General features: G+C 45.2%; 1 protein-coding gene across 1 annotated transcript; it reads right to left on the minus strand.

Moving 5' to 3' along the window:
- Window positions 1-2,268: 2,268 nt before the first annotated feature.
- MRPL14 (mitochondrial ribosomal protein L14) lies at window positions 2,269-11,410 on the minus strand. The gene is made up of 2 exons (XM_008640041.2): window positions 5,301-11,410; window positions 2,269-2,916 (listed from the first exon to the last, which is right to left on the minus strand). The coding sequence occupies exons 1-2, from the start codon at window positions 5,372-5,374 to the stop codon at window positions 2,550-2,552; spliced, it is 441 nt and encodes a 146-aa protein (XP_008638263.1). The 5' UTR covers window positions 5,375-11,410; the 3' UTR covers window positions 2,269-2,549.
- Between the last annotated feature and the right edge of the window lie 792 nt (window positions 11,411-12,202).

Below are 12,202 nucleotides of genomic sequence, written 5' to 3' on the forward strand. Positions count from 1 at the left end.
AGCTTAGCTGTCTGCACGTCTGTTTATTAAGCTCTGAGATTAAGGATTTAGTTCCACATGTATCAGTTTACTTACAACTAAAGCATCACTCCACATTTTAATCTCAAGTATGCTGCATTGTCTTGCCCGCTTCCTCTCGTGCCCTCTCCCCATGACCTCTTCCTCAGCAAAATGCTGGAAAGTTATTAGCAAAGATTCTGTGAAATGTTTAATATCCAAACAGCAGGGTCTAGCATCCCATGAGAGATTCACAGCCCCTATGGTCAGGACAAGAAAAACAAGGATTGTTTGCAGGCGCCCAGGTCCTGCTGGTTGATGCTTTGAGGCTGGAGTTGTTGCCAAGCAAAAATCTCACACTAAATTGTCCCTTCAGACAAGTTATAAACCAGGCTAGGCAGGACTGAGGTATTCAGCTTGGGATAAATCCCGCTTCGACTCTACCCACAGCCTGTGCACAGAAACAAAATACCCCGTACAAGTGCCATTTCAAATTCTATTTTCTAGACTGTGTTCAGGGAAGCCATCTTCCTCTTCTGTTCTCAAAAGGATTTACATTGAGGAAGGCCAGCACAGCCTTGTCAACTGGCTTATGATTTATTAAACAATTATAGAAGTATTTGTTTATGTGTTTATCAGGGTTGGAGGAGTTTCAAAGGTTGCAGGTTTTCTAAAGTAAGACCACTGAGCTATTGAGTGGCATAAACACTTTCCCTAAAAATGTATAAAAGCATATACCCTTTTTCTACACAAAATACGATCCAGAAACAAATTTAACCAGGAAAAAAAGGCAACGGACAATGTCCGAGTCGTCAGGCTGTGCCATGCCCTTGTGACACAGAAGCAAACCCCACCCAAGGGAGGGAGGCCAGTCACACTTATCACTGTGACTGCCACACAGAGTTTGCTCACTGTCCCACTTAGCAAAATGGCATAAACATCTCCGAGCACACAGAGTTCCTCCTGGAAGTTGACTGCATTCAGACAGACTGGAAACACTGACTTCAGCCAGGCGAGCATCTGCTCTGCTGCTGTGCCATTGGGCAGACACCTATGCAGGAGACAGGCCCAGGGCTTAAAGGCAACGCCCATGGGGCTCAGAGGGCTTGGAGCAGCAGACCCAATGTTCCCTGGCCTGTGGACAACAGCAAACAAGGAACATGCTGCCAGCAGCACGTGATTCTGCTTTCCCACAGAACTGAGTTCACACAGAAGTTTTACTTAGTGGGACACTGCCATTACTTACGGTTAATACTGAAATTAAACCTATAATATAATCTTTTGTGTTACCTGGAGTAATGGGAGTTTGAGGGGATCCAGGGCTCACTTTTCCCAAGGACAATGCGGATTTCACAGTGGGGACTATGGGGCAGACACATCTGCAAGGAGTAACTGGAGTGTGCAATAGCTCAGCACTGCATTCTTTAGATCTTCACATTGAGGCAATGCAGAGCCAAAGCAAGGTGCTTTCCCAGCCTAACAGGAAGGGGAGGCAGAAGGGCAAGGAGCAGCCAGCCACCCCTGCCACCAGACCTGTGAGGAATTGGCTGAGGGGCCTGAAGCTGGGCAGACTCCTGCTGACTGTACCCCCTGCACCCTCTTCCCCAGCACTGCTATGTCTAGCAGTGCTCTGCACTGATGTCCCTTCACCGGCCATGAGCACCAATTTTCTCTGCTCAGCTCCATAGAAAAGCAGCTCTTCAGTCCTGGATCCCAACTGGTCCTGAAAGCAACACAGTAGCATTCGCCATTGCTGTGCCTAAGCTTAGGAAACTGGACAACAGCCAGCCTCACCAACAGCCCACCAAGGATGATGTCCAATGATGGTCCCAAGAAGCAGTCCAAAAGGAAGCTTCTTTCTGTGGATCTTTCAATCTGAACCCAGCCCTTGCACTAATCAGAGAACACAATTTTTGGAGGTTAGTGACGTAGAGAGCATAGGATGGATCTCACCTTCCCCTTCAGCTCCCCTCCCTACTTCTGCTTCCCAATTTCTGGTATGCCCTGTTCAAGCACACGCCACTGAAGTTGCAGGCCACCATGCCCCCCTGATTCTAACTGCTCCTAAATACTTCTCCTAGCCAAAGACAGAAATTAGACTTTTTACTGAATGTGCCCAAGGCACCCACAGCTCATTGTGTATCTCTCCTACTCTATTACTTGTGAATCCATTTTGTAGATCCCAGTGTCATTTGGCCAGGGACTGAGTCTTGCTTCTGGGGAACTGGGAAAGGCTGAAATAGGGCAAAGAGAGCATACGCAACACAGGACAAGGATTTTCATGTTCTCATTTTAATGATGACAGACCAGATTAACAGCAGAGGAGGAATAAGGGTGAAGGACCATTTCTCAAACATACTGCAGATGCTCTGTGAAATAAATCAACCTTCTTTTGGAGAAAAAGAAACTATTTCTATATTTAAATTAGTTGCTTGAGAGGGATTCTTGATGAACATCAACTTTTTCATGTTCCACCAGTTTCTGGAAAAGGACCAGGGAACAGCTACTGTATGAAAGGATATAAAAGGATTGCTGAAGACCTCTCTTAACATTCATACAAAGTTGCGGGCAATGGCCAATACTTTGGAAAACTCGCCTTCTCTTCTTCGCAGTGTATAGGGTATTGGTGTTTTTATTCTAGTCCCTACTGGATTTCCATTATCTTCTATGAGTACCACATTGTTGGAATCAAATCTAGGCGTCATGGTGGGGCCAGGCATCTTGTGCCCTACAATTAAAGCCTTCTTCTTTTCTCCTTTGATAGCCAGAAGGATCTTATCTCCGACTTTGCCAACTCCAGTCTTGTTATACACGTGGATACATTTTGGTGGCCGGTGGTACGGTGTGTTCCCCAAGGTGCTGTTGTCCACCACTCGCACACGGGTTAGTTTCTGTATTGCTTGGCATGCTCCAGTGATGCTACCAAAAGACAGGAGAGAATGAGAGACAGAACTCCTCAATAATCCTTGGGGAGCAAAGGCAAACCTGGCACAGAATCTTGTCATTACACAAACCACTCAGAAGGTGCCAGCAACAAATACATACCATATGGGTGACACACTGACTGCATTCAATATGCTCTTTGAAAGCCACATGCTACTTTGGGCTTTGCACACTCTTCACTAAATGTCAAACATAAAACGACCTTTCTGCTCCAAAACACAGCTAAAAGATGGCGTGAAGAGTGGCTTGCATTTCATGGGCTTTTTAGCAACTGCAGATGATCCAACTTCAATCTACAAGCAAAAAAATGTGCTCGCTTCTGTTTCAAACAGCCTGCAGGAAGCTAAGACTCAAGTCAGGCTCCTTCAGTCTTGCACACAGTCCCCAGCACTAAGGACTTTTATGACCAACCTTCCTTTCAGTGAAGTCTGTGAGTCTCCCAGTTTATTCTGCTCTCAGTAAGACCTCTGAGGGCTTGCTGTGGTTGTGCTAAGCTGTCCCCAACTAGAATCTAAGAGATCACCACTTCCCCATGTGGAAGGAACCCGGAGAGACACAGTCTCTTCTGTATGTTTGCTTTGGGGGAGTAAGAAACAACATAAATAAACTGCACAACACTAAGTTGTTAGGTCTGACTCTGAATATACTCGAGAACAGCAGGAACATACTCCCTTACAGAAACCATTATTCTTTTATTCAGTGAGCTCAAACTCAAGTGATTTGTTGCTTGTCTTCAAAGGACACCCAAGCACAGACCATTGGAAAAGCAGGAAGGTCCTTTCTGCTGCTAAACTGCTTTGCAGTGAGGTACTAGAAACATGCTGGCCAGAGCTGCAGGAAGGCCAACCTGCTGCCAGCTGAACTATTCAGTGACAGCATATGGAAGCAACCTAACCATTCATCTTGTTTTTCAGAGCAGAAGCATGTAAAGTAAATAGGGACCATCATCCCTTCTTGAAGAGGAAGGACCTGTATTTGCAAAGTTACTTAAAAGATGAGCATGCACACCAAACGTGGGGTGGATGGACATCAGTTGAAGCAGGTATTTTTACATGCAGTGAAGGCTGGCAGAGTCAGTCTGCATTAGTCCAAAAACTCCAGAAGTCAAGCACTGCCTTTCAAGATCTGTTTCCCACAGTAGAGGCCTACTTTAGCTTTCCTCTCTCTCTTAGAAGTCAGTAATCTCTGCAAGCAGCCACCCTCTCCCATCCCATCCCCTGGCAGGGACTGTGATACACCACACTCTCTCTCCTCTGCTAACCATCTGTGGCTGCACTACAGGGAAGGCAGAAGAGAGGAGGCTGAAAAAAGGGAAGTGCTGTCACAGGAAGGAGCAGGGATAACCTTGGTGGGACCAAGTGTACAATACAGCAGTAGCAAACAGATATAAATGTGACTGTCCAGGAACCACTAGACAAGAATAACTGCACTGGGAGAACTTTTTCTTTCCCTTTTTTCTTCATTCCTGCCACAGTCTTGGAGCAATATCCCACAAAGAAAAGGTCTCCCCATTAAGACTTTTGAAGTCCTGCTCACCTCTATGGATTGGACTTCACCTCCCTCCCTCCCACTGTCACCTATATATGCTTTAAATGTATACTGGCCAATGCTCTCGTGCAGCCCACTTAGAGAGAAAGCCAGGAAGACCTGGATACCTTCTCAAGATAGCTCCAAGGACTATCACACAACCTAGCCCTGAGCATTGTCTTAATCCCCTCTCTAGACCACAGTCCTGGGAATGACTATTCTCATCCTTTAAACTAAAGACCTGACCCTTCGAAGTGTTATAGAGATTCCCCATATTGGCAGAGTTTGCTGTAGGATTAAGCTCTCAGTTTTGTGCAAGGCATTGTAAAATATGAAGTCCATAAATTCAAAACTTTAAATGCCTAGAGCCTGGAACAAGAAACAAAAGAAAAATAGCAAAATAGACACTGGTAAAGTATGAGAATGTAATTTTTTAGATTATTTTTATTCTAAATAAATGATAAACTCCTGAATAATTTTAAGCATTGTAATTGGCTCTGCATCAGCAGGGGCTTGCTGTTGGTTTTTTTGCACTTGCAGGAGAAACACAGACACTTTCAACTTCTACTTGCAGGCCTATGCATTGCTGTCAAAGGCCTAAAAGCCTCCTCACACACATATGACAATGCAGAGTTCAGACTGCCAGGAACCTGCAAATGGGAGTGTCTGGGCTCACTTTTCAACCTATGAATGGACAACTGTGAGATTTTTTTTTTTTTATTATATTATCCTTTTGAATTACAAATGCTATATCTTATTCTTGATATACTTAAGAGCATCTCTTTCAATCATGAAACATTCTGAGGAAAACAAAAGCAAAATTTGAAAGTTACCTGAACTGTCGGTGGATCACTGCACTGCTTAGATGGGTCGAAGATAAACCAAATTGTCTACTCAAGAGAGCCATTTGGTAACCAACCCTGCACAAGAAACAAAAGAATTATTAACTCTGGAAAACGGACAGAATTTGGTTTGCTTTCTTTCCTTTATGAATCACACACCAGGGCCTCAGCAAGTATTTAGATGCTGCAATCCATAGGACACAGAGTGGTAGCAGCATCTGCAGCACGCTACAAAGCAGATCTACAACCCCTGCCTGAATTCAGGAGGCAATGTAATTCAGACACACATACTACAAAGCTGGATTCAGTATCACTGCATTGCAGTTTCCTTCACACAGAGGTAAGGGCCCTTCTGCGTGCACTGTGAATCATGTAACGAGAAGCAGGTTTGAGAATTTCAGATGTGAACTGGTTTAGAGGCTGCAGTGCCCAGTAAAAGCCATCAGGGTTACTTGTAAAAGCTACTAAGGTTACCTACAAAACCAAGCAAAAAGCCAAATAATCTACAGACTGGCACCATAGCTTCAGAAAACGATTTGCCAGACAAGAGACAAGTCAGAGCTCCATTGGTGAGGGCACGCTCTCTTAGCACACAAAGGTGTTAAGCAGCCTGTTTAGAGACTACAGTTACACCGCTGCCAATCTTGCCCTGTTCAGGCTGCCCAAAGAGTTGCCTGTAACTTTACAGTGCTGGCTCAACGCTGCTGTACACTGTACACCACCCTGACTGCAGCAGAGCTGAGTTACAAGGCTAACCTCCGACTGAGAGCCACACCCTCTTCCCTGCCTACATCCACGGCAGTTCCCTAACCTCATTCTGTCAGACTGACAGGCGCAGCCACAGAGGCTTATCTGAACCCAGATCACTTTCCCAAACATCGTTAGGGAGTGATGACCCAGGTGGTTATGCCGGCAGATCCAAGCAAAGGGAGGAAACAACACAGACGTGGAGCCAGTCCTCTTTCAGGCCAGCTCAGGTACAGCTAAGACTTTCCACCTGACTGCAACTACTGCCAGGTGACACTGCTTGCTGTGACCTTGGCAGTGTAACCAACACGTGCTTCTCTCCTTTCTAAAGCAAACACTAAAAATCCACTGCCTCATCTCTCTCTCTGACAGTTCTGATGAGTTTTGGCCCAAACTATAAGTAATACATTGCAAAGCCATTTTTTCTACTTTTTATTTTAAAAACAAAGCTCACTTCTCTACAGAGAAAAAAATGCCCACAGAATACCCCTCCAACAGATAGTGCCACAGCTCTTATTACAACCAAGTAAAGTCCAGCCTGAATCTTCACTCCCTCTTTTATTATTTTTTTTTCTCCAATGTGTTTGCTTACTTGGGGACATATATAAGTTTTAGGATTTGCATTTGTTCTACAAAGCAAGTGTCACCTGAGAGCACAATGAGAAGCACAGGACATGTGCACCACAGCAGTTTTGAGCAGTGCTACCTGAGCAAAGCACAGGTGGCAAACCAACCCTGTCATACAGACAGGTTTGGAAGAGAACAGCAACCAAAGCCTGCATTTATCTCCAAAAAAAAAAAAAAAAAAAACCACTTTTCTCTGGGGCAGATGATCATCAAATTAGTCAAGGGCTTGCCCGCACTGTCCCCTCTCTGAAATGAGACCCCAAAAAGGCTGTGTTTATGCCACATCTCCTTACCTAGCTGTGTGATCCTAATGACAGCAAGGCCCTGTGACATTTACAGTGCTGCTGGCAATCAAGGTCCTAATACCTGGCCTTGCTGCTGCTCAGATTTCTAAGCAAGTTCAACTATGCTGACTTGCTTTAAGCCCACCATCTGCCTGTGTACTGCTCTGCATGTGGGTGTGCTGTCCCCATATGAAATTCAAACTCTGTGGTTAATACTGTTCCTACTTCCTCCAGAATCATGATGACCCTTTGGATTCCTCTACAAAACCCAAACGAGCAGCTGCAAGTTGGCCTTTCTGTTGTCTTTGATGGACACTTCTTGGGGAGTCCAGATGCCACTGTCACCCCCACCTCTCTTTTCCTGGCAGGCATGGTAGCCTTGGTGGCTGGAGAAGGTGCATCTGCTCATCCTCACCACTACATAAGACCAATAGGAGAGGTCTGCGGGCTCACAACAAGGCAGGCACAGATGTCAAAGGACCAGCACATCTAAAATGTGCTAAAGTGCTGCCTAGACCCTGAACTCACTCATCACTCCTGGGAGAAGTCACTGTTTGTTTCTACCCTGTGGCAGCAGTGAAGGTTTGAAGTTACAAAACTACCAGCAGAAGCATCAACACCATTAAGTGTCCAAGGACTGTTTATTTTTCCAGATGACTCAGTATCCCCTGCTTAGCTAAGAGTTATTCCTCAGCACATTAAGATGTGTCACAAGCTAAGAAATTTCATGATTGATTATTTGGTATGAAGCATCCTGTTAGCAACTGAGTAAACAGGGGGGTTGCTTCCAATTAGCAGGAAGGTTCAGGGTGGAGGGAAAAGAAGAATGCATCTATGGCATGAAGAACAGCATTCAAGGGTGCAAGTGTGTTCACAAAGAGTGAATCACAACTTCAGCTACTGTAACATGCCGGTTTCCTCTCTAGAAAGGAACAGCCAATAGTCTGGGTCTGTCTCCAGGTGCTCCTCAACCAGACTCAGTCCCAGTTTGATCCCTCTGTGGCTGTGAACTTATCTCTCCTGTCCTCAGTTCCCCCCTGTGGAGTTGCTAATTACTAAACAACTGAACTTGGAAGGGCACAGAAGCCATTTACTCTGCCATGCTTGGTGCTGCCACATGAACACTCTGAGCTGGTGCCAAAATTGAAGAGCTGCTATAAATCGATGACAGCCATCAGCCCCAGTGCCCCCGGCACTCTTCTCCTTCCCAGCACACATTGCCTCATACCAGTGGGCCTTAAAAAGGCTCAGAGGAAGCTGCACTTAGGCACAGGGAATGCATACGATCCAAGTTTGCTTCTGAAGATGGCTCTCCCCAGGTCGTCAGGTTTCAGTGGTCAGAGGTAATGCCGTAACCTTCAAGCACAGGAAAATCTGTAGGAATTCCCAGAAGTCTGCCGTTGGTACTCCGCAACCGATACAGGCAGGAGCACACTCCACAATACCCTGGACAGGCAAACAGCACCACTTGCTTAGTCACTAATACACTCCTGACCAACGATTTATCTTTGAAGGGACTTTTGGAGGTCATCTAGTCCAATCTCCTGCTCAAGCAGGATTAATTTCCGAGTTTTTTATGCTAGGCAAGAGCAGTATTTAAACAGACACTTTCCTAAAATGACAGGCCTAACACAAAAGCAGCTCGTGATATAACACTGACCACTCAAAGCTGCAACAAAGCAGCAATAAAGAACCATGCAGAGGAATCTCTGGCTGTTTCTACCCTGCTGCCCCTAATTTCCAGTAGTGGCTCTATCTCATGAAAATCACAGTCACAGAGACACTTTGCCCCTCTCCACATATCTGTTAAAAGTTATCACAGACCTCAGACAAGAGCTCAAAGTAAGATTCAGAAAAAGGGTGAGGAATTTGTTCATCAAATATTCACTAAAATTACCCTATTTCTACTTCACTGAATTACTTTTGAGCATGCAATAAACTTCTACTGCAAACACTCTTCTCAAGGGCCCTTCAGCCTTACCCCATTCAATGCAAAAGACCGACATCGAATTCCAACACTGCACAACAAAGAAACTCTTCACCAGTTATAAACGTCTTGAAGTTATTTACCCACTGTGCCATTTTCAAGTGCTATAGCTATCACCTTCACTGGTTTCCCTTGATATTAAAGAACTAACCTATATTCACTGCAATCTTGAGCGGCTTTTGAATGGAGAAATTCTGGAAAATTTCATCCCAGCTAATAAAATTGGAAAATACGAACAATACACGTACAGTATTTTCATCAAATGTCTGCAAACACATGAGTAGACCACCTCAGGAAACTGATACAAAGCAAGGACATCTGCCAGCTAAGGAGGACAGGATTACGCACTCATTTTGAATGAACATCAGGGCACACAGTACCAAGAAAGGAAGCCCCGTGTCCCCCCAACACACACTTCCATCATCTCCCTTATGCTGGCTTTAGCACTTCTGTAAATCAGTCACAGTTTTCAGCTAGCTCAGTTTCTTGACCCAGCTCAACCTGAAGGCACATGAACACTGCTGCAACGGAATGTGGGACAACATAAGAGTGGGGCTTCTTCTACTGCCAACGCAGACTTATGTGGTGGTGACAGTATCTCCAAAGAAACACCAGGAGATTTGGACAAGAAAAGGATCTCTTGTCATTTCAGCAAAAACAGTGGTGTGCTTCACAAGAATGGTCTGCATGAATCTACACTACTAATACAGCCATGGGAGCACTGAAAAGGTCTGCATCTGAACACTCCAGATGCCAGTGCAACAGCTCGGACCAAGTTCTTATCAGTGGTGTATACCCTAAACAACAGTCAAGGTACCATTCTTACCTTGCCTGCATCCTAGAGTAAACGTAATTTTAAAGAGTGCTGTTACCTGGCAATCCAGTATTACTTTTCTTTTCAATGACAAGTTTTGGAATTAACCCCTGCTCCCTATAGTCCCAAGATCTGTAATTCCATAATCATTCAGCTATCCCTTTTCCCTCTTTCTTTTAACAACTCATCCACACAGGCCCCATGGAAAACCAATGGATGTTGCAAAGCAAATGCTGATGCCAACTACCCAAAGCCTGCTGTCAAAGCCGAAGAAACCAGGTAAAAATATTCTTCACTTTTATAGTAGTGACCTGATCTGCACAGTCGAACAGTGGGAACCAACATCACCTTTATTCTTTTAAAAGATCAAAACAGACATGCTGCAGGCACCATGAAGATTTGAACTGCATCTATCATCCATCATTAAAACACAGGAAATAAACCCAAGACAGTACATGCAATGCAAATTCCTAAACCCCTACTCTGCCACTGCAGGTCTATTTATAGACCGTCTGCCACAGTGAGCTGCAGGAGCCAACTGTGAACTACGGGACTCAATCCATTCACAGCTCTCCTCAGAAAGGAAACAATATGATTAAGGGCTGTGTGTGTTAAAAATACACAAGATATTCATTACCAAGACATAATTGGTTTTACATTAATGACAGACAAAAAGGCCAGGATCCACAAAGAGGAATTAAGTCTTTTTTAACTCCGTTTATGAATAGGATTAGCTATTAAACAGGATATTTACTGATCCAAGTTACCAACAGAAACTCATTACAGATACATCTGTTAACAATTTTGAAGAAAAACACACTAACTTCATTTTCCAGACCACAATCAGGAATGGCAGATAACAAAAGAGCTGCACACCTTTAAAATAAAACTTACTTTTGACATTTTAAGTATCCAGAAGTCACACCTCTAAAGTACTTATGGTACTTATTGTTCCAATATCCAAACTCCTAAAATCATCCTACACATTCATATTCACAGCACTGTACTAAAATAGGGAGCGGTTATTCCCAGTGCACCAGCAGAAAATTAAGCTGTGGAGAGGACAACTATCTGTGTGAAGTCAAAGGAAATGAGCAGAAGAGCAGTTACTGGATTATCCTCAGGAGTTCTCTCTGGTGGGCCTGTAGGGTTTGAGGTGAAGCAAAGAAAGGCCCCTCCCCCATCTCTGCCTTTTGGGAATTACATGCGAATTCAGAGGATTGCCCACACTACTGTAACTTTACACTCTATTACGTCTCAAATGTCTCTTTACTGGTTTTAGAAGTATTGAGGTGTCAAGAACAGGACAATGGTGGAAAGCCACAAGACCAGATTTGTTTCCCAGCCCCGACCTCAGTGGCCAGGCTCCACCCAGTAAGGTGCAATCACAACCCAGACAGCAGTAACCACGCTGGGGGGAGGGAGCTGTGGCAAGGAGAGCAACACAAAGAAGGAAGAGAAGCTGTGTAGCTGGGTCTCTACCATGAAAAAAAGTCAGGAACAACTGATCTAGGCTAGTTGTTCACAGAACAAAAAACGATAGTGACTCTAGGCCTTCCTGATAAAGCTATACCAGAAAAGGATGCGTAACGCTGTCGGAATTCAGGCTTAAGAGAAACATGACCTGGAGACAAAGGCATGCTCACGTTGCAAGGTAATAGAGAGCTACCTGCAGCTTTGGTGGCATAATCCTCATTTCTCATTCAGAAACCTCCCTTAACTCCGTGTCTCTCCTTCCAAACAAGACCCTCTCAGGCAAGCCTGGAGAACTCTGGAACCAGACAAGCTAACAGAGCTCAGATCTGCATCTGTGTCCTGCTGTTAAAAAGGCTGGCTTGCCCACCTGTTTTTACTACAAAGATTAAGTTATGCATGCTTTAAAGAAATATGTCATACTGTCTCTTCCCCCAGTTGCCTCCCCTTACTCACTGGACCTCCAAAGAGCTTTCTGGAGAACAACCAGGAAAGCACAGACTAGCGCCCACACTTCCCGAGTCCCCGCGACACACATGAGTAAATGCCACACGTGTCAGGACACAGGAATTTCAGTCTAACTTTGCTGCGTGACTACTCATTCCCACAAAAGCCTAACCCCAGAAGCGCAGCCCCACGCGAATTCTGAGCAAAGAAACTGTGGGAACACGCAGGAACTTCAGAAGAGCGTTGTGCCCCTCTCCCAGGCCACACTGCGGAGGCACGGACCCCAGTGCAGTGGGAGCACAGTATGCAAGCGACACAAAGGCTCCAGCTCCCGGCTGCTTTAGCGCGCTGTCACCACTCTGCCACGCTGCGCGCCACTCAAACGCGCCCCGCGCATCTTCGGGGACAGCGTTTCTCCGTTCCTCTAGAGCAGCAGCTCATGCTCAGGGCTGACATGTTCCAAGCCCCGTGCACAGAGCACCAGACTTCCCCTCTTCAAGGGACAGGCGGCCGA

This window comes from Corvus brachyrhynchos, unplaced genomic scaffold (assembly GCF_000691975.1).
Source record: "Corvus brachyrhynchos isolate BGI_N302 unplaced genomic scaffold, ASM69197v1 scaffold31, whole genome shotgun sequence".
Taxonomy (NCBI): domain Eukaryota; kingdom Metazoa; phylum Chordata; class Aves; order Passeriformes; family Corvidae; genus Corvus; species Corvus brachyrhynchos.